This window comes from Chelonoidis abingdonii, chromosome 13, assembly GCF_003597395.2.
Source record: "Chelonoidis abingdonii isolate Lonesome George chromosome 13, CheloAbing_2.0, whole genome shotgun sequence".
In the NCBI taxonomy this organism is placed as follows: domain Eukaryota; kingdom Metazoa; phylum Chordata; order Testudines; family Testudinidae; genus Chelonoidis; species Chelonoidis abingdonii.
The window spans coordinates 16,961,188-16,981,713 of NC_133781.1; the positions used below are offsets into that span (position 1 = coordinate 16,961,188).

At 48.3% G+C, this 20,526-nt stretch overlaps 1 protein-coding gene across 3 annotated transcripts; it reads left to right on the forward strand.

The window, feature by feature from the left end:
- The first annotated feature begins 8,911 nt into the window (after positions 1 to 8,911).
- On the forward strand, positions 8,912 to 19,014 carry FOXJ1 (forkhead box J1). 3 transcript variants are annotated; one of them, XM_032792847.2, is made up of 3 exons: positions 8,912 to 9,045; positions 10,212 to 10,800; positions 14,958 to 19,014. In XM_032792847.2, exons 2-3 carry the CDS (start codon positions 10,267 to 10,269, stop codon positions 15,771 to 15,773), a joined length of 1,350 nt encoding a protein of 449 aa, XP_032648738.1. In that variant the 5' UTR covers positions 8,912 to 9,045; positions 10,212 to 10,266; the 3' UTR covers positions 15,774 to 19,014. The 3 variants fall into 3 exon arrangements, with proteins under 3 accessions (XP_032648738.1, XP_032648740.1, XP_074927880.1); XM_032792849.2 differs by having other exon boundaries at positions 8,912 to 9,034; XM_075071779.1 differs by lacking the exon at positions 8,912 to 9,045 and adding an exon at positions 9,078 to 9,185.
- The last annotated feature ends 1,512 nt before the right edge of the window (positions 19,015 to 20,526 follow it).

Consider the following 20,526-nt stretch of genomic DNA (forward strand, 5'->3'; position numbering starts at 1 on the left):
GATTGAACTCAGAGAGCGGGGGCCCTTTAAGAATGCAAGATAAGGCCGGGAAAAGTGTAGCAGACCCCCAAGCTGGCTGTGGTGTGAAGCGATCAGGCTGCAACCATTCAGCTTGCCCTTGGGACAGAGGGAAGGCCTGGGCTTCTCCCGCAGTTACCAAGGGGCCCTTTGAGAAGCCCAAGGGCAGGTGCAGACGGGATGCCATGAATCATCTGAGTCTTTGTTATATTCTCTACCTGAAATATTCCTCAATAAAACCACTGCAGCAATTGACAGTAGTAGTAGTCGTAGCTTTTTGGGAGTTGGAGCCTTTTGGCCCATTGCTGTAGAATACTAGAGACAGATGAAACAATGGCAGACAGACCCTCCTCCCCCAGTCTTCTTCCCTTCACTCTGTTTTCTCCATGCTACAGCTGGGTGTCCAGTGCAGGCTAAGCGTGATGGACCCCCCCTTTCTGGGGTCTCAGCTCTTTCCCGCAGGAGGAGGGAGGCGGCCAGACCCAAAGTCATGCATGTCTGTGATTCTCACTGTGCAGAACCCAGAGTGATCCTTGGAGCAGAAGGCGGGTGGCACGATCCCAGTCTGCAACTGCGGAGTGATTCTATTCCTGCGGGTGCATGCACCAGGGTGGGGGGGATGTACACCCCTGTACAGGGCCGCCCAGAGGATTCAGGGGACCTGAGGCAAAGCAATTTCAGGGGCCCCTTCCATTAAAAAAAAGTTGCAATACTATAGAATACTATATTCTCATGGGGGCCCCTGCGGGGCCTGGGGCAAATTGCCCCACTTGCCCCCCCAGGGCAGCCCTGCCCCTGTATGCACACCGGTGCATGATGCAATATGTACTTATTGCTGCATGGTTCTAACGGTGAATAAATCTGTTTCTATGGGAGGTGCAGCCACTAGCTGGAATTGTGGGTTGTGTTTGCACAGGGAATGGGGTCGATTTCCTTTACAGTTTTCTGGTCCATTTTTACCTTTCCTAAGGTGCTAGGCCAGGGCTCAGCTGGTGCTACTGATGCTTCCTTTGTGCAAAGAGCTGTTATCCCTTATAGGCTCTTAAAATGTGCTGAACCGCTGCAAGTTCCACTGAAGCCAATGGGGGCTGCAGGTGTTTGGAATCTGGCCCTTAGAAACAGCTTCCATGTTGCATTTCTGTGGCAGAATTTCCCCTTGTCCTGAGTGACCAGCTAAGGGGATTGGGGAGGGGAGAGGAGGGGACCTCCAGTCTCTCCAAAGGCTAAAGATTCTGCCCGACAGGAGCATCCCAAGCACACAAATTGTAACTTGTAGTGCCAGGCAGCCTGTCTCATTGGTGCAGGTTAAGGCCAAAGCTGACCAGCTGCAGGGTAATATAGTTATCTCAGTTTCTGTTCCTCTCTCAGGAAAGATCCCAGTGTGGGAACCATGGCTTTGGGTTGGAATTTAAAAAACCAAATGGATCTCTAGGTCTGTTGGGGCAGCCCTGGGGCTCGTGGCAAGTTGCCATGGTGGTCCTCTCTCACCTGGCCAGTTTCTGGCCTGCCCCATGCGCTCCAGCTTTTGCATCAGGCTCTAGGGCAGATTTCCTGTTCTCACCAGTGAGACAACACTTCAGCCTCTCCTTGGTGGAGATTCACTGGAGCCCAGTCTGAGCAGCCATACCGGAGCTGGGTACTGGCTGGAAATCCAGAGCCTTATAACATTGAGTAGATGGTAAAGGCCAGGCCTGGCTCGGTTGTAACGTTGACAAAGTGACCTAGTCAGGGGTTTTCCACTTTATCTGCTCTAGGACTCTCAGGTCTCCTGCCTCCCGCCGCTGGTGTGTGTCCCAGAGAGACTGGGGAGGGGTTACCAGGCCACATTCCTTGGCTGCAGCATTCTCTCTAGGCAGTGCATGGAGCAGGTTTTGTTTATTCTGCTCTACCAGTCAGAACTGAAGTGCCTCCTAGTAATTACAGTATAAGGGGAGGGCAGGAAGGTCCGGGTCATATTAACTGGTTAGATAATTGAGTCATATTCCACCTTTGTTTACACCAGTGGAGTAAGTCAATTGGTGGAGTAACTCCAGGTTTGCCCTGGTGGAACGGAGAGCATCGTATGGCTCAGTGGATAATGAAGCATTTTGTTGCTGGGAGGAAAAGCCAGCCCGTTGAGGGGAACCTGGGGGTTTCTGCTTCCCAGCATCCCTGCATTATACACTAGCACCAGGGTAAGTGGAAGGATAACAATGAACGTTATATGCAAACCTAGGATGGCTACATTACACACTTATCAAGGCTTTCTCTCGCCTGGCTTAAAAGGGGACATAAAGAGCTCTTGGGGCCCGTTTCACCAGGGGCATGGAGAGTGGGAGTCCTGGTGCATTGCAGGGGCAGTTCTCCTGGACTGGGAAGGAATGACGGAGTCTTTGCTCTTTGCCTTTTCTGACAACCAAGTTCTGGAAGTGAGTGTCTATTAAGTTTAACAGAGATCTTTAAACCAGCTGAGCCTGTCTGAGCCACACAGGGAGCTGCCGAACAGCAGCAAAGGAACAGGGAAATGGAGCACCGCATAAGGTACTCACATGAAGTGACTGCTAAAGCTGGTAGTATAGGGTGATTCCTGACTTCACCTTTATCTTACTGGTGTAAACTGAACGTGTGAATGAATCTGGGTGGCCAGGTGGGCTGATGTGTTGTAGCAACCTTCCCCCATGAGAGACATGCGTTCACATTCAGTTTGGCAGCATTATGGTAATTCCTGCTGGGGAACTCTGTCTACCTGATGGGCATTTGGTGCTCAGGAGAAGCCCAGCTGCGATCCTTTGGAAGAGCCATTTGGTGATCAGCATAACCATCTGGTGGTTTGCAGGCAAGTGTCGGGTAGGCTTGCAGAGCTTTCCAGGGGAAGCTTACATGACCCCTTGCCACACGTGAAGAGACACTCATCCCAGACATTTCTAGTGGAGTGGTTCTCCAGCTGTGGGCCATGACCCACCGGTGATAGGGGGAGTCAAAGAACAAAACATTTTGAGCTGCCAGCAAGGGCAACTGAGGGGTTTGGAGGAAACCTGGGGATGGGGCATCTAACGCTTAGAGTACTTAACAAATGGGGAAAGTCGAAGAACCTCCTTGCTAGCTCAATTCCTTGGGATCTGCAGCACTGTCTTGATAGTGCTTGTGTCTCCAGAAGCAAGGTCCTAGTGCTACCAGCCATTCACAGATGCACTTGCCAGCCCTCTTCGCTCACTGCTCAGTCTAATTAACCTAGATCATCATCTGTCGTGAACTTGAGAAGAAAGGAAACCAGTTCCAAATCTTGCTTCAAGCATGTTCTTGGTGGTTAAAAGTATGTTTAATGAAAGGTTATCGTGCATCTGTTAAGAGCCAAAAATCTCTCCCTGACACTGAAGAAAATTCAGAATAACTTTACTGACTTCAGCTGAGTTCTCCAGATTTATGGGGGTGCAGTTGAAAACAGGCTTGGGCCCTTGTATCTTAGCCAGGTCACCAGCCAGACAAAACCTGCACAAGCCAATTTTGCAAGCACCTTTCTGTGTGTGGGCAAAGACGTTTAGCATTATAAAGACACATGCAGCATGAGGGAGTATGAATGGGGATATTTTGCTTGCCCTTTTCGTAGCTGTGATGATCAGAAAGGTCAGAGAAGGAAGAAGCTCCTTTTCCTGTAAGATCTGAATGGTTTCTCTTCCTAGCGATGAAAATAGATCTAGAGGTTTTGGTTGGAGCATCTGGTACAATGCTGTTCTGCAAGGCAGAATGCAGCTGATCCATGATGACTCAGCTGCTGGGTCTGCCTACAGGGCTGGGTCACTGACGGAATGTAGTGATCACTTACAATCAGCAGGTGGCACGCATTAGTCAGAAACATGGCTGAGGATTAGTCAAAGGGTGAAGGGCCCCACATCCTTGCACAAGGGGTCGAAATTATTCTCCATTATTCACTTCTCCCTGACCCAGAGGAGACGCAAAACAAGGAGTTTTACAAAGGGCGGAGGAAGAGCAAAAAAGAGGTTGAGAGCCCACAACGAAGGCTGTGATCAACTCTAAGTACGACTGATGAAAGTAAACGAATGGAATGATTCTGTGTGCTTAGGACAGGGGGAGTTTGATGCTGATGAGTAATTACTACACCATACTTTGCATGTCTATAGCACCGTCCATCGATGGATTGCAAAGCACTGTAAAGGAACGGAAGGATGTTACTTAGATTGTAAGCTCTTAGGGGCAGTGCCTCCCCTGGTGGGTGTGTATGGCCTGGTCCATAACTGGATGCCTAGAGATTACTGCAGTACAAATAAATAAATAATGCTCATCCCAATATCCCTTTGAAATAGGTCTGTATTATTATCCCACTCGTGGGGAAACTGAGGCACAGAGTGAGTAAGTGACTTGCTCATTGGTCACCCAGAAAGCCTGTGTTAGATGAAAGACTAGCGACTAGATCCCTTCGAGTCCCAGTCTTGCCCTATTGCTTGGATGCTGTATCACAAGGGGAAGAGGGAGTGAGCTAATCACTGTGGCATTAACATGGTGTCTCCTTTTAAAGCTGGGCATTTTATGTTAAAAGGGAAACGGTGATTATCATGCCCCGCGGGAATGAGTTTCCTCTCTATTGATCTGAGAGACTGGGGAACCATCACATCAGGGCCAGATCTGGAGAGGCGGGCTCATGATTTAACTTACTTCGACTCAGGCAAGTTCCCATTAACTTCAGGGGAAGTTTCCCCTCCGTGGGGATTGAGCCGATGCAGGATTTCCCCTGTATGGACTGGCTGCGAATCCCCGGGAAGCAAGGCTGCCCTTATTCAGGGCTTTTCTTCACGTGCAGCACGGCCAAGGCACAACGGCAGTGCTTTAATAGAGATGCTACTATGCTTGGCATAATTCATCCGCCTCCCTCAGAGGCAGTAGCTCTGTTGGTAGGAAGGGCTCTCTAGGTGACCTGGTGCTGTCTACGCGGGGTGTTAGGTGGCTATAACTACATTGCTCAGGGGTGTGGATTTTTCACACCGCTGAGGGACATAGGGAAACTGATGTACGTTTGTAATGTAGACCTGGCCTAACAAACCCACCTGATCTCTGGAGGTTTAAGGGCCTCCCTGATTCCTAGTGAAGAAGCACAAGGAATTAGGGTTCTTTATGGGGGAGCAGGTATATTCTGAGTGGCACCCAAGGGTGTTGTGCTGGGAGCATAAAGGAGCATGGAGAAAAGCAACATCTTATTTAAGGAAGAACCAGTATCATACACCCTCCTGGGTAGTTCTGCGAGCTCTAATGCACCCCGACGTCCTGCTTGCTGACCACAAGGCAGTTGCTGTGGTGAAGCTCTCAGGTTGTCTCTGATGGAACCAGGAAGGAAAATCATTTTCTGTAGGATCTGCATTAAGTACAAAGCAGCCACTCACAACAGGCTCTCTCCTGGTCCATGTGCTGCCCACCCTGCTGTCAGAGACACATTCCCTGGGTGGCACAGGACACTTCAGCTGGTTATTGTTAAAACCCCAGAATCTGATTTTGCTTAAGTACACAAACCTTCATTCCAAACTGCGTACGAACTTGAACACATTTAGCAAGGGCGCCTTGGCTGTCCATGTGCTTGGTAACTGCCTAGATGCCATGAGAAAGGACTGAGGCTTTGTGGGAGCTCCCAAAATCAACTCAGTAACGCTTTATTGATCATTTCTGTACTGCCTGCCTGTGTCTGCATTCACTTCCCCCCTCCACACACCCCTTCCCACCAGTAGGAGCACTAGTGTAAACAGGGCTGCAGGTTCTAACCCCTGTCTTGTCTAACCCTGCCCGCAGGGCCGGCTCCAGGCACCAGCACAGCAAGCAGGTGCCTGGGGCGGCCAATGAAGAGAGGGGCGGCATGTGCGGCCATTCAGCAGCAATTCGGCAGCAGGGCCGTCACTCCCTCTTGGAGCGAAGGACCTGCCGCTGAATTGCAGCTGTAGAAGAAGAGGCGGTAGAGCTGCTGCCGATTGCGAACAAGGCTTTTTTTTTTTTTTTTTTGCCACTTGGGGCAGCAAAAACGCTGGATCCAGCCCTGCCTGCTCAGAGCAGCTCTAAGGTGACACAGAGATTAGAACACCCACAGCGGCTAGTGCTTTGTTCACGCTAGAGCGCACCCTTTTGCTAGCATTGGTAGAGCTGGATCAGCGGGTGCAAAGGTGGGAAATTTTAGGGAGCGCAGGGATGGAGAAAACAGAAAAGTTCTAAGAGCATCCGCACGAGGTGTTGGAATCTCCATCACTGGAAGTTTTTAAGAGCAGGTTAGACAAACACCTGTCAGGGAAGGCCTAGATAATACTTCGTCCTGCCATAAGTGCAGGAACTGGACAAGATGACCCCTCGAGGGCCCTTCCAGTCCTGTGATTCTGTGAGCATTGGCATAACACCCAAAGCCTCGCCCCAGCAATGAATGTCTTGTGCTCACTGGAAAACCTGGGCTGGATTCTCTGCTGGGTCGCCTCCCCTTTGGTTGGTCCAGAGTCCTGGGCATGAATATGGAGGGGATGGTCCTAGGCTATCACAAGGTGCTCTTTCAAACATGCTCCTTAGCTGCCACTCCCAGGTTGATCCCAGGCTGCTTTGGATCACAGAGCTGTCATCCCACAGGGACACTTTATTTGGAGAATCAAAGGATGAAAGTAAATTTACGTTATCCTGATTTTCATGCTTTATTTTTCACACTGGGGCAGCACCTTACGTGTCCGTGGGCAACCCCCCGCCACGGCCTGCTTGGTATATTGCAACCAGCACTGTTTGCTTGTCGGCAGGGTGGGTCAAGACCCCTCTGTGCCAGATCTGCAGATAGTGTGACACCCCGTCTAGACTACGCGCCATATTGGCGCGTTAAAATCGATTGCTCGGGGATCGATATATCGCGTCTGATCTGGACGGGATATATCGATCCCAGAGCGCGTTTAGATCGATTCCGGAACTCCACCAAAACAAACGGAGTTCCGGAATCGACATGGCGAGCCGCGCACATCGATCCCGCGCGGTGAAGACGGGTAAGTAAATCGATTTTAGATATTCGATTTCAGCTACGCTATTCTCGTAGCTGAAATTGCGTATCTAAAATCGATTTTCGCGTGTAGTGTAGACGTGGCCTGAGTCTATTACAGCCCCAGCAGAGCAGCAGCACATGATTTTAGCTCCGCAGGCTCCCTGTGCATCAGCCAAGATAGCAGCCGTCACATTTGTATAGGAATGTGTTGAGCCCAATCCATCCCTGGTGTGGCTGGCGAGGATGCGCTGTATGATGCTGTTGTATGGAAGTCGCTATGCAAACCCCAGTTGTAGTGTATTGGGGCGGTTGTTCTCCCGTTTCAGGAAGAGATCAGAAGCTGCTGATCACTATCACATGGCAAGGAGTGGCCGGCAAATATCAGCACTGACCGGCCTGCATCTCCGCAGTAATTCAGTGCACTTCCTTGACGTGGCTCTGGAGCTGAAGGAAAACCAGAGCTACACAGTCTCAGCTCTTCCCTCCCCTCCCAGTCCTTCACTGGTGGGGCCGGAGGGAGTTTTGTTTTTCTCTTTTGCTTCCCCCATGGTGCAGCCCAGTTGCAGCGCTGAGATGACGGATTAACAGGGATTTGAGCTGCCAGGAGTGTGTGGCCATGTGGCCGTCCCATTGGAGGGTGGGCCCAGACGCAGAGCTGAGGGCCAGCAACCCTTGCATCCTAAACTCCATCTCAGAGCTCCAGCTACCCTGGGGCAGTGCTGGGCTTCGGGCAGCGTCTCCCACTGATTCATGTTGGCTGTACCGGGGAATGTGCTGTGGAGGGCACTCTGCTTTTGTCTCTTGAGCGGGAGTTATTTTTCATTAAGGACTCTTAGAATAACTGGCTTGTGGGGGCAGAGGGGCAGGGAGTCATTATAGGGGAATGTGACTGTAACCATCTTAATTAAAGCAGAACCCAGCAGTCTCTTTGATTGAGGGGTCTGTCAGGCTCTCGCCCCCTTTCAGTTTTCCGCCTGAGCTAATGACTTCAGGTTACACACAGAGGTCACAGCTTCGTAGAGCCCAGGCAGGTAAGTGGAAGAAGGGCTCATTTCCTCCCAGATGCCAACTTCACTGACTGCAACAGGGCTGCCGCAAGGGTGAATTGGGCCTCTGAATGCTTAGCAGCATGAAAAGCTTGCTATTAATTCCTCCTAGAGCAAGGAGAGAGCCTCGGGAAGAGGGGGACCTCTGTGCAGGAATGCTGCCTCCCCCTCCTCATCCTTTCCTAGCAGCAGACAGGGTAGGCAATTGGAAAGAAGCCCCCTTCCCTGGGCAGCAAGAAGGGGCTGCTAAATGGAGTTTAACTGGGCAGAGAGGATCCCGAAATTTGTCCCAAGGGAGTGGGAAACCGAGGGTTTAAACCATTCCCTTCTTTTCAGGGCATCGATCATTCTGGTTGTCAAGTTGGGGAGGTTTTGGCAGCAGTTTCTTTGGCATCGCAATGATTAATAGGCATCTGTGAGCTATTCCAACTGGACTTTAATTTGTCTTAATGAAACTCAGGGCAGTCGTCCCACCTGGCCCCTCTGTTGCTGCTACCGCGTAAATCAGTGGACGGCGATCCCCCACATACCAGCTCCATCCCCTTCGAAATCAAACTGGGCCCCGTCTTAGCTGGGGATTTAGATGGGCGCTCTTTCCTAGCCTGCAGATGTTAAACATTCCGATCCGCCAACAGCAGCTTACTAGGGAAAGGGGGAGAGAAAAGAGGGGGAAGAAGAAAGAAAAAAAAGTTTGTGCAAAGTGGCAGAACTGCAGATGAAAGTGACTGAGCTCTCCATGGAGATCAATGGGCCAATGGCAAGGATGGAAGCTGTTTATAGGGGAGGAGCGTCTCCATAGCATCCAGCGAAGCCTTTTTGAGCAGCTACTTAATGACAGTCATTCTGCTGCTTACAAATCACTGCAGCTCTGCCATAAAGGAGCTCTGGCACCGCTTTGGGTAATAATTTATCCAAGGGGGGAAAAGTAGAAATTCCCTTTTTTCCAGAACATTCCTGCTGAGCTGTGAACTTTGGAAGCCGTGGGACTTTGGTAAAGATCAGGTAAGGACCTCAGAAATATTTGGAGAGCTTGTTTTTGTGGCAAATGCATTGAGCTTTATTTCTGCAGCCCAGGACATTGGAACGTGCAGATATTTTTTTCTGCTGCTGAAGGTGTCATACCGGCTAATCTAACCAAGGCCGTAAGTAAGAGAATTTCTTTGAAAGTTAATATGTAACTACACCATAGTTTGGGGAGGTTTTTTTACTTGCAGGTGCATTTAGATAGAGCATTTCTTTTTCCCACTGCACAAAAGTATTCTAGAATTTTAATGGGTTGGGGCAGTAACACCTCCGATTTTTGCTCAGTTTTGCACCTTTTGTGTGTTAACGAAAGGGTGGCTCTGTTGCAAATCGTCACTTGCTGGGAGTTCCTGGATTGTTACTTTTTTTTTTTTTAATTTTGAATCTCCAGCATTTTATCATAGTTATTTAACAGCTACATTAGCCAAATAAGACACCAGCAGAATTTACCATTACACCTGGCTGTTAGCTTGGCACAGAAGAGATGCTACACACCTCGTTGGCCTGAAATAACATCTCTATTCTATTTGTGACTGCATTTCTCTTTGGAAGAAATACACAGTTATGACTGCCAAAGCAGTCGAAGGGATTTAGATGCATCTTCCATTAAAATGAATAGATGCTATACCTCTAAATCCCCCGGGTTGCTATAACTATCTTTATACACCTGTTGTTTTCAAAGATGGCAGGGCCCTGCATAAAGGAAAAAAAGGAAATGGAAATTAGTAATCTAGGAAATACTCAGGGCACTTTGACAAATGCAGGAGGCTATTATTTTGGTTTGTTGCCCATGGAATTAAAGTCCACCAAGCAAAGTGTTAGCACCCAGAAGGAGGAATAAGTCTCTGGTTTGGTGTAATGCTCCCATGGTAATTCTAATACAGTGTCGATAGCATCAAAGCTGCTTGGATTCTGGTGATTCAGACGATAGCTTGCTGTAAATGGCACAAGTGAACTCCGTCTGCCTTGTATGGGAGGCTGGATGGAGACTCAGCCATCCCTGGCGTGACTTTGGTGTCATCTGCAGTGGCACACAGGGGATAAATGGAGCCAGGCTCTTTGTGAGCATCAGACTGAAAACCTGTTGACTATTGTGAGTTGCCTGTTCATCAGGGATCTTGAAACTTTTCGTGTTGTTCTTGCAGGATTGCCCCTTTCCCCCCTCCCTTCTCCCACCTCGGTTCACCCCACACCTCCTGAATGTTGGACCTGCCCATTCTGGCCTCCCCAGACATGGCTGACAACTGGTTGAACCTGCAGTCAGAGGAAGACAGAGGGCAGGAAAGCAGCATGGGGGACTCTGCCAACCTGGACGACAGCCTGACCAGCCTACAGTGGCTGCAAGAGTTTTCCATCATCAATGCCAACGTGGGCAAGTCTTCCTCTTCTCCCAGCAGCTCGGACCCTCATGGCTACCACAAGATCCCTGGCTCTGCTGCTCCTTGCTCCCCCTTGGCTGCTGACCCAGCTTGCATCGGGATGCCCCACACCCCCGGCAAACCCATTTCATCTTCCACCTCCAGGACTACTCACCTGGGGATAGGCATGCAGGTCCAGCCCTTGGAAGACATAGATTACAAGACCAACCCCCATGTGAAGCCCCCTTACTCCTATGCAACGCTCATCTGCATGGCCATGGAAGCCAGCAAGAAAACCAAAATCACCCTTTCAGCCATCTACAAATGGATTACGGACAACTTCTGCTACTTCAGACACGCTGACCCCACCTGGCAGGTAGGGATCCCAAAGAGCCACCGTCCCTCCCTCTCTGCATCTGTCCGTAAAGATAAGCATGTGCTGGTGGGGTTGGGGCAGACTTGCCCTAGCTGGTCATACACTGCAGTAATGGTGCCAATAGAAGAACTTGGGCAAATAGATGAAGTCAGGTATTCCTCAAGAGCGCCGGCTCCAAATTGTCCCAGAGCGGTACAAGAAGGAGCAACGCAGACTGTGTTCCAACATTGTTCATCTAGCCTCCATTCCACATGTGTTTAAAGGTGCATTGGGGCTGTGCTGCCAATTCTAAATGGTTCTGCAGAAGTGGGAGTCTTCTGTTGATATATTAACATTGGCAGCAGACCTTCTAATGATGGCACTCACCAGTTCGTTCGTTCGTTCGTTCGTTCGTTCTTTTTCTTCAAGATGCAATTAATGACTTTTGGTGTGTTTCCTGCCCGGGTCTTTCGCCTTGAGTGAACATTCTGTAGCACACAGAAGCTGCTGTAGATGAGACCATAGCCCAATATAAACAGGAATTTACCCTTGTAAAAGTTAGCCATTATCTGTCACTCCTCCAGTGCTGGACAGAGACTGAGATTGGCGACAAAAGGACAAATTCTCCTCTGTTACATCAGCACTCTTCAGTGGTGCTGCACCAGTGTAATGGAGAAGAGAATTTGGCTCAGAGAGCACAGAAAGGAGAGGAGAGGGACGGGGGAAAGAAAAAGACAGTGGAGAAGAGGGGATGAGATTGGGGAATAATGACAAAGGGAAGATTGGAAAACAGGGAAAACGAGCTGAAGGGAGATTGTATCTGAGGTTCTGTATCAGTATCAGAGACCCCAGGGATGCTCCCCTGTTCCAGAGATTAGAAACCCAACAGTGCCTTGAAAGGTGGCTTTGACCAGGCGAGCTACTGGCCGCAGTGAGAAGGCCATTATCCCGCGACAGGCCATTGCCATTTTGATGATACTGAAAGGTACAAATTCTGCTGTAAGCGGTTGAAACTCCTCCCTGCCGCTTGACGGCGCTCCCATTGGGAGCATCTCCATCCCTGAGCACCACCTCCTTGTTCTCTTCAGACGTACAAGCTGGCAGCCCTAAAACTGAGGACTCGTTTCTTCAGTCCCCTGGTGGATTAGTGAATTCATCAGATCTCTGAGCCAGCAATTTCTACAGCCACAAAGGAAAAGATCTAGGGGAAGGATTAATACCCTTATGCAGAAAATCCCAGATCAGCAGTGTTTAGAGCCGCAGACACCGTTCCTTTCCAACGTATAGCACAATGGAAAAGCTGTGTCCCCTTTCAGTACAGAGCCTCGTATCCTTCAGGGGCTTGTGGCATGACGAAGAGGAAAGGTTTCATCACTGTGTTGAGAGCCCTGAGCCTCAGTGTTCCTTTGTCTTGCCTTCCTTCTGCCAATGGAAAAACATGTCCAGGGCCAGCTTCCTTTGCCTTCTGTTTGAAGGAGGAACAACTTCCCTAGATGGCTGGAGATCCTCATAAGAGAGATAATGATAAGTAACACCCTGCACTCCTTTCAAGATTGAACCCTGCCCTAAACTGGCTGCAGCCTGGGAGTTAACCTGAAGATGTTCCCCAGGCTGGTGGGAGGAATCACTGGACCAGGTTCATCTCTGATCATAAAGTCACCTTAGGCCCCCTAGGGAACATATTCACCACAAGGACCTTCCCCACCTACACTGGCTCCATGCCCTCCCCTCCCTCGAACTCCTAGCACAGGAGGTGTTCCAAGGGTGTGTCATGGGTAGGAGGAGGCGTGGCCAGGCTGTTCCCACACCGTGGTTAATCCCAGGCTGCTGCAAGGGCCATATTGGCCATGGCAAGCAGGGTACCTGTGGAGTGTTGCCCTCGCCTGCGCTAGAGACTGAGCTGGCTCTCGCAACCCCAGGATAGGAGAGGTTCAAGCGCCTGTAGGAGCCTACGCTGGGCTCTGCAGCAGCGCAGGAGTGAATCAGGCCCATCAAACCCAGGTTCTCATGGCAGTGAGCACTGGCCAGCCACAGATGAAATGGCTGCAAAATCCAGTTTCCATGGTTCAGCTGCCTGCTTACCCCGTTAACGTGCCAGCTCCTTCTGGCATCATCCGTCCTTTTAAGAACTTGGAGAACAAGGAGACCAGACCTGTTCTGCTCAGGACTTGACTCCAGAATTGTTCTGGGTTTAAACAAAATCAGTCAGACAAAACAAGGAGTTGCACCCAGGTCGAGGTTAGCTAAGCCTGGCAGCATCCATGGGACCATGCCTAGAACAACCAGTGCCCACTGCCTCCAATTCAACCTCACTCACTTTACTCTGGCGTGAATCCTGGGCATCTCCAACCTCCACCTTGTGCTTATAATAGCGCCCCAATCTCCATTCTGGTCTGGCACATTCACCGCCAAATGAGAGGGGGCAGCAGTGACTGGTTCTGCTCTCACTTACTCCATAAATTGGGAGCAGTTCCATTGGAGCCAGCAGGGTCACACTTAGGGTATGAGTGCTGGCAGAGTAGGGCGGAGTACGGTCACAAAGGCTGCGAGCAACAGCGATTGAGGGAAACTCACCTCGATAAAGAACCGCCACAAATAAGCATTCTGATCTGTTTACATCCCCTAGAATTAGCCAGTCAGCGTTCTTGGGCCCTGGGGAATATACAAGAGGAGGCAAGTGGTAGTATTTTGACTTCGCCTCCGAATTCTGGATAATTACCATATTTTCAATTAAATGGGTTTATTTTAAAAAAAAAGTTCTCAATCCCTCTCTGCAAAGATGCAGGTGGTTAGCTTGCGTGTTGCAGGGAGGAATGATAAATATGCTAACTGGCTGGGTAATAATCAACTGCAGGCAAGCCAGGCTGAATGAAATTTGGGGGTGGGGGTGGAGAATTTGGCCTGGAATTCTCTGACCTTTGTAAAATTTCATTAAACAGTAAATTCTGAATCCCTGGAGTCTGGAATGTTTGCTGGATTTCCCTCCCCCCTTCTTTCCTATTCTCCCACCGTAGCTGTGTTCTCATCCCTCTACCCCAATTCCTGTAAGTGGAGACAGACTCAAAAGGTCATGCCACCCATACGCAGGGGGAGATGGATAGATTCCTGTGGGAGCTGCATGCTTTGGAGAGGAGCCAACTTGCCCAGGGAGTTTCAGCCTGGAGGAGGGGTGTTGGTTTTTGTAGTTTGTAAGGGCTCCAGGCATTCAAGCTTTGTTTTTGCTATCCGGCAATACAGATTATGGATGAATAAGCATAAAGATATCCAGGCAACATTAAAAAAAAAAAAAAAAAAAAGCTCTTCACCATATCCAATCTCTTTACACCCTCTTGGCTTTGTGTAGTGTAACACAGCGTTATTTACCCAATAACCGAGTTTCCTTTCTGATTATGCACATCACTCTAGACAGTCATGTTTTTCAGAGCAGCTCGACGGGAAGCAGAAAGTTCCTTTTCTTTTTTTCTTTTTTGCAGCCATTGTGATTTGTGTTTAGGAAGATACAGACAGTAATTTCATACCAAGCTTTCCTAAGCCTTGCGGACAAATTCAGCAACGGTGCTCGAAACAGGAGCAATTAATGGGGGTGCAGATCCAATGTAAATGGGTGTCCGTGGCCAAGACCAACCCCATGTGCAATTGGTTCCTAGTCAGAGTAGAGCTAATCAGCACATGGGCGTGTGCATTGAGGGGCATTTCTGAGGAAGGGAGCATGCAAGCCTAAGTGGGATCTAGGTGCCGTGATGACACCTGAGGAGTGGGGTATCTACACTTGGCTATTTTTGCCAATTCATTTCCTACTGTTGCTAACACTGGCACAGCTCACACCCCATCCCGCCTTTCCATGGGACTGATCCAAATTCAAGAGAAAAGACTCCTGTTGAATTCAGTGGGCTCTGGATCAGGCCCCTTGGCTCTGGCTATTTTGGATCAGTTTGGAACGGAGGTGGCTGCCTTCCCTTTGGCACTCACACGGCTGGCCAAGGAGGTTTCTGCTCTGCCACACAACTCAGGATTTGGCCTGGGATGTGTTTTCCTCTTGCAGCCCTCTCTGTCTCCCGATTGTTGGAAGCTCCCTGGTGGTCCTATGTATCTTCACCCCACTGGAGGGGTTTATGTTTTGTAATGGATCATGTACAAAGTTGCACATGTCCAACCTTGCTGTTTTCTTTTGGGTTTAGAATTCCATCCGGCACAACCTATCCTTGAACAAGTGCTTCATCAAGGTGCCGCGAGAGAAGGATGAGCCGGGAAAAGGTGGATTCTGGAAGATCGACCCTCAGTACGCAGACAGGCTTATGAATGGGGCCTTCAAGAAACGCAGGATGCCCCCTGTGCAGATCCACCCGGCCTTCACCAGCAGAGTTCAACAAGAAGCCGGGACTGCTGCCAACCAGGCAGCATCCTCTTGGTCCAACGACAGTGTCCTGAATGTCAACATGGAGTCACAGCAGCTGCTCAAAGAGTTTGAGGAAGTCACGAGTGACCAGAATTGGAACCCAGTGGATGGGAAAATGGGTCACAAACGTAAGCAGCCATTGCCCAAACGGATGCACAAGACAGCTCGTCTCTCTAGCTCCCCCTTGCTCACCCAGGAAGAACAGACAGAGCTTGGCTCATTGAAAGGTGACTTTGACTGGGAAGCTATCTTTGACACCACTTTAAATGGTGACTTCTCCACTTTTGAGGATCTGGAGCTCACACCTCCTATTAGCCCAATAACCAGAGATGTGGACTTGACAGTGCATGGAAGACACATTGACTGTCCACAGGAATGGTGCCCAGTCGGGCATGATCAGGTCCTAACAGAATCCAACCAGAACAACTTAGACTTTGATGAAACCTTCATGGCCACTTCTTTCCTTCAACATCCCTGGGATGAAGAGAGAAACGATTATCTCTCAAATTCGGTGAACATGAACCAGTTGTTTGAACTCAACGACTCTTCTTTGCCCACAGACATGAGTGACTGGAGCAGTATGGGATCTTTTTTATAAAAGACTGCTGATGGTTAGAAGGATCAAGTTAAACCCAGGTAGACTTTATCTATTAGCAAAATAATCCCATTGCTGCTGGAGATTACAAGGGACAAGATCTCTAGAAAGGGGGAAATACACATTGACTTTTATCAGCTGCAAAGTATGGTTATTCACAGAAACTCCAGAAGAAACCCAGAAGATTTGGCTGGATATATCTGTAAGCAACACATCAGGAGAAGTCTCTGTCTCTTGGGTTTCCCTAAGAGAAGAAATAACTACTTATTTTGGGACTCTGGTTTTTTAAAGAAATGTAGATTATCCTATGCTTTGTGGGAATGGAAGAAGCATATGTTCCCTCTAGGAAAAAAGGAGAACAGTTGCTAAGTTACATGCAAGAGCTGAGATTTCCTGATGACTTTGGACTTTGTAGACGATGTGCAATTTCCTTCTCCTTCTACTCCCTCTCTCTCTCTCTCAATTTTTTTTCTGTCCAGGAATATTCCCAGGTATAACATGAGATAATTAAGTAGCAGGTAAGTAAAAGTCCCTTCTGGGTTCTGTAAGTTCAACCTCCCTCCTGAATTGGGGCTAGGGAAGAAGATGAGATCTGTAAAATCAGATGCAAATCAGCAAGTCGGCCTCTTCAGATGTTTTTGTATAGTCTGTTATATATAAATATATATCTATTCAAAGAAACCTATATTTTTAGCACAATCAGTAGAATATCTTTTTGATGGGATGGCAGTGGAAATGAATTTTTTTCTGTGCTGTATAAAGACTAATGTTAATTGTTCTGCAAATTAAAAATGAAGCGTGTCAAATGTTTATTGTAACAAAATATGCAAAGGAAAATTCCTACATCAGAAGCAATGAATTTCTTTAAGGACCAAGAAAAGGATAAAGACAGGAGAGAAGGAGAAGAGACTTGACTTTCTCCAGATTGTGCTCTCACTTATTTTTGTATCCTGAACTCCCTTGCCTCGTGTCATGAGTGACTGTATTTGCTGTAAGGCCTAGAATGGCGTCACTATGAACCTGCTACATTTCTGAATGATTGATGAAACAATGTTCTATTTTCTGATCAGAAACTATGAACCGAAAGCATCTCCTTCATCAGCCTGTACGTCAGGCTCTGAACAGCCTTTGCGACGATCCAGGAGACAAATCCAGTGATGGGTGATTAAGGACCAAGCCTCCTTTTCCCTCAGTGAGACAGGTGTGATCAAACGTTGCTTTCTTTTGGAATTGTTATACTGGGGTTTCCCATGCAGGGGGATGCTCACCAGATCTTGGTGATTTTGTATTTTATTTAAACGAATGTTCTTGTATGGAACTAACGAAAAATGAAATCTGGATCTGGGGCTCAGTCAGGGAGTAAGAGGCCAAAGACTGTGTGTGCAACAAACATTAGTTACGAACAAAAGCAGAGTTTAGAATCCCTTCTCTGCCTTACCTAATGTGTCCCCTTTACTCTGCTCCTCTCCTAAAGTAATAATCAGTCTGACCACTCACCATCTTCAACCTGCTGCGCAAAGGTTAACCAGTCAATGCTCACAGCACCCCTGCAAGGTAAGTATTATTATCCCCATTTTACAGATGGGGATGACAAGGCAGGGATCAATTAACTGATTTGCCCAAGGCCTAACAGCACAGCCTCACTCCCAATCCTGTGACCATACTGCCTCTTAAAGGTGTGAAGGGGATGCCGGCAGGCTAAAGGTTTCTCCAAAGCAGGTGGAAAATATCATGGTGTTTTTGAGTGACTGGAAAGTCAGAGCAAGGAGGGGCAAAGTGCCTGACTTCTTTCTTGAGATGTTTAACAACCCAGGACCAGAGCCTCAGCTGGTGAAAATTGCTGTAGCTCCACTGAGTTCAACAGAGCTATGCTGATTTACCTGCCGAAGATCTGCCCCTAATTGGTTTGCTAATGGGAGTGTGGACAGGTATCTGTGAAATATGCATAGGCAGCAAAGAAATATTCTGGTAGTTAAAAATAAAAAAATCTTGCTCAAACTTGAATTCAAGCTCTAGAGAATCAGATTCTAAGCCTCTCTCTGTTGGTACAGGCAATATAGTTAATGTAAGATAGCTGCTAGTTAGCAGAAAGATGAGGTTACTTTGGAGTGTGTTAGACTTGTTGAAAAACATAAAACTATAAACTTTTTTTGTTTGTTTAGAAACTATAATAAGAATTTAGGAACTTTGATGTGAGCAAACTAACTTAGCTGGAGTCTAGTTGTCATTTTAAAAAAGTAGCCTGATTTAATGCTGGAAAAGACAACCCTTGTATTAACTAATGCATTAACTTGCATTCAAGGTCACAGAGGTCGGAAATGCAATGCCTCGCATATGGGTTTTCAGGTACACAGGGCTAGAGCCTCAGCTGGTGCAAATTGGCCAGCTCCATTGAGGTCAATCAAGCGACTGACGCTTACAGCAGCAAAGGATGTTGACCCATTGATCTCCATACAGCTGGCTGCTGGAGTGGGGTGGAGCTCTTAAGGTGTGTCTACACTTCAAAAAAAAAAAAAAAAAAAAGACTGTGGCATGGCTGTGGCTGGCCCAGGTCCATTGGCTTGGGCTCAGGTTGCAGGGCTAAATATTGCAGCAGGAGCCCGGACTCTGAAACCCCATGAGGGGGATGGGTCTCAGAGCCTGGACTCCCGCCCAAGCATGAACATCCACACTGCAGTTTTTAGCCTGACAGCAAGAGCCCTGCAAGCCCATCTTGATTAACCTGGGCTCTGAGGCTCATTGGCATGAGATTCTTCTTGCAGTGTAGATGTAACCTTAGGGTCCATGGTTTAGGCAATGCTCTCCTGGATCTGGCGGACAATCAAAAGATACAAGCTGCAATGACAGCCAAATAGCTCCAGAGGGTCGGTCCCGTTAGTCCTCTATAAAATGAAGAAGTAGGGTTGGAATTTTAACCATCTCATGTACTTAGTGAACAACCTCCAAAAAACCTCTGCAAAAACTAATGGGGGTGCCCTCCACCAGTCGGCACTGCTTCGAGAGCTGGCTGCATTTCCACCCAGTGAGATATGGCTTCCTGGCTTTCATCTCCATTCCAAGACTACCGGTGATCAGACTGGGCCTACTCCAGTGTTTTGTTTCTTTTTTGTAATGCTTCATTTTTTTTTGTTTCTTTCTCCTGTTTTGGGGCCCGTTTCACACAGATGCTGGAAGAACTACAAAGAGACGTGTGCAATTTAACCTTTTCCATGGAAAGCTATTTACAATTAAAAAACATGTTAAATGAAAAACTGGTTTTGCCTCTTTGTTTCCCTAAAGCACTGATCTTGAGTCTCTTTCTGTCTAGTACTTATATGGCCCCCCATTTACCATGGCAGCCAAACTCCTCACAATATAGTTAATACATTTATCCTCACCGCACTCCTGGGAGGCTGGCCAGTGCGGTTGTCTTCATTGTATAGATGAGGAATGGTGGCACAGATAGGCTAAGTAATTTGCCCAAGGTAAGAACGAATGTCTGTGGTGGAATGGAGACTTCAGCTCTGGTTCTCCAAGTCCAGAGAGTGCCCTAACCACTGGACCATCTTTCTTCTCTTTTCTGGAAGTACAAGATTTTTAGGGATGGGAGAAGGACATCAGTCTGAGGGGCCAAGATGTAAAATGCAATATTATGATTATTATTTCTGCTACAGTAACTAGGGGTCACAGAACATAGGGGGGTCACCCAATGAAATTAATAGACAGCAGGTTTAAAACAAAGAAAAGGAAGCATTTTTCACACAACGCACAGTCAACTTGTGGAACTCCTTGCCAGAGGATGTTGTGAAGGCCAAGACCATAACAGGGTTCAAAAAAAAAACTAGATAAGTTCATGGAAGATAGTCTATCAATGGCTATTAGCCAGGATGGGCAGGATGGTGTCCCTACCCTCTGTTTGCCAGCAGCTGGGAATGGGCGATGGGATGGATCACTTGATGATTCCCTCTTCTGTTCATTCCCTCTGGGGCACCTGGCATTGGCCACTGTCAGAAGATAGGATACTGGGCTAGATGGACCTTTGGTCTGACCCAATATGGCCGTTCTTATGTTCTTAACACCTAAGGCCTCTCATGTGTGGAGAAGAAAAGCTTGAAAACATGATCTAAGTGTGCCTGAATCTGCATAGATCCTGCAGTAGTAGCTTTGTGGAGTGTGAACTGCCTCATTCATCTTAATGGAGTGTTAATACCAAGACTCATGGGGCTGGGAGGCCTGGCCAACACTAACCCCAGCAAAACACGCATAAGCAAGGGCCATCAAAAGTGCCACAGGTGCAGCCCACCCAACCAGGTATGCCTCAATTACTGGGATAAGTCCTGGGAGATGCCCCTCCTACAGCACCTGTCTGAGGGTGGGGAGATGGGACCCCCACAGGGAGCAGAAACTCCTGGGAGGGAAAGTGAGGCCCCATGCCACTCTGGTATGAGTAAGGGGCCCCCATGTCACTCAAAGTGAGGAGATGGGGCCACAGCATGGGGTGGAGCCAAAAAAGGTCCTGTGTCTTGGTGGGTCTAGGCCCCCGTATTGCCTTAATCTGTCTGTACAGTATCAACTCACAGTAAGAATCAGTGCTGAAGATATTAGCATCTAACTACTAGACAAAAGGAGGATTATTCTCCTCAATTTACTGCTGGGGAACTGCAGCACAGAGAGGTGAAGTAACACGCCCAAGATGATAAAGGGAGTCTGTGGCAGAGCTAGCATCTGAACCCAAATCTCCTGAGTCCTAAGCGCATGTCTTAGCCTCAAGAGCACC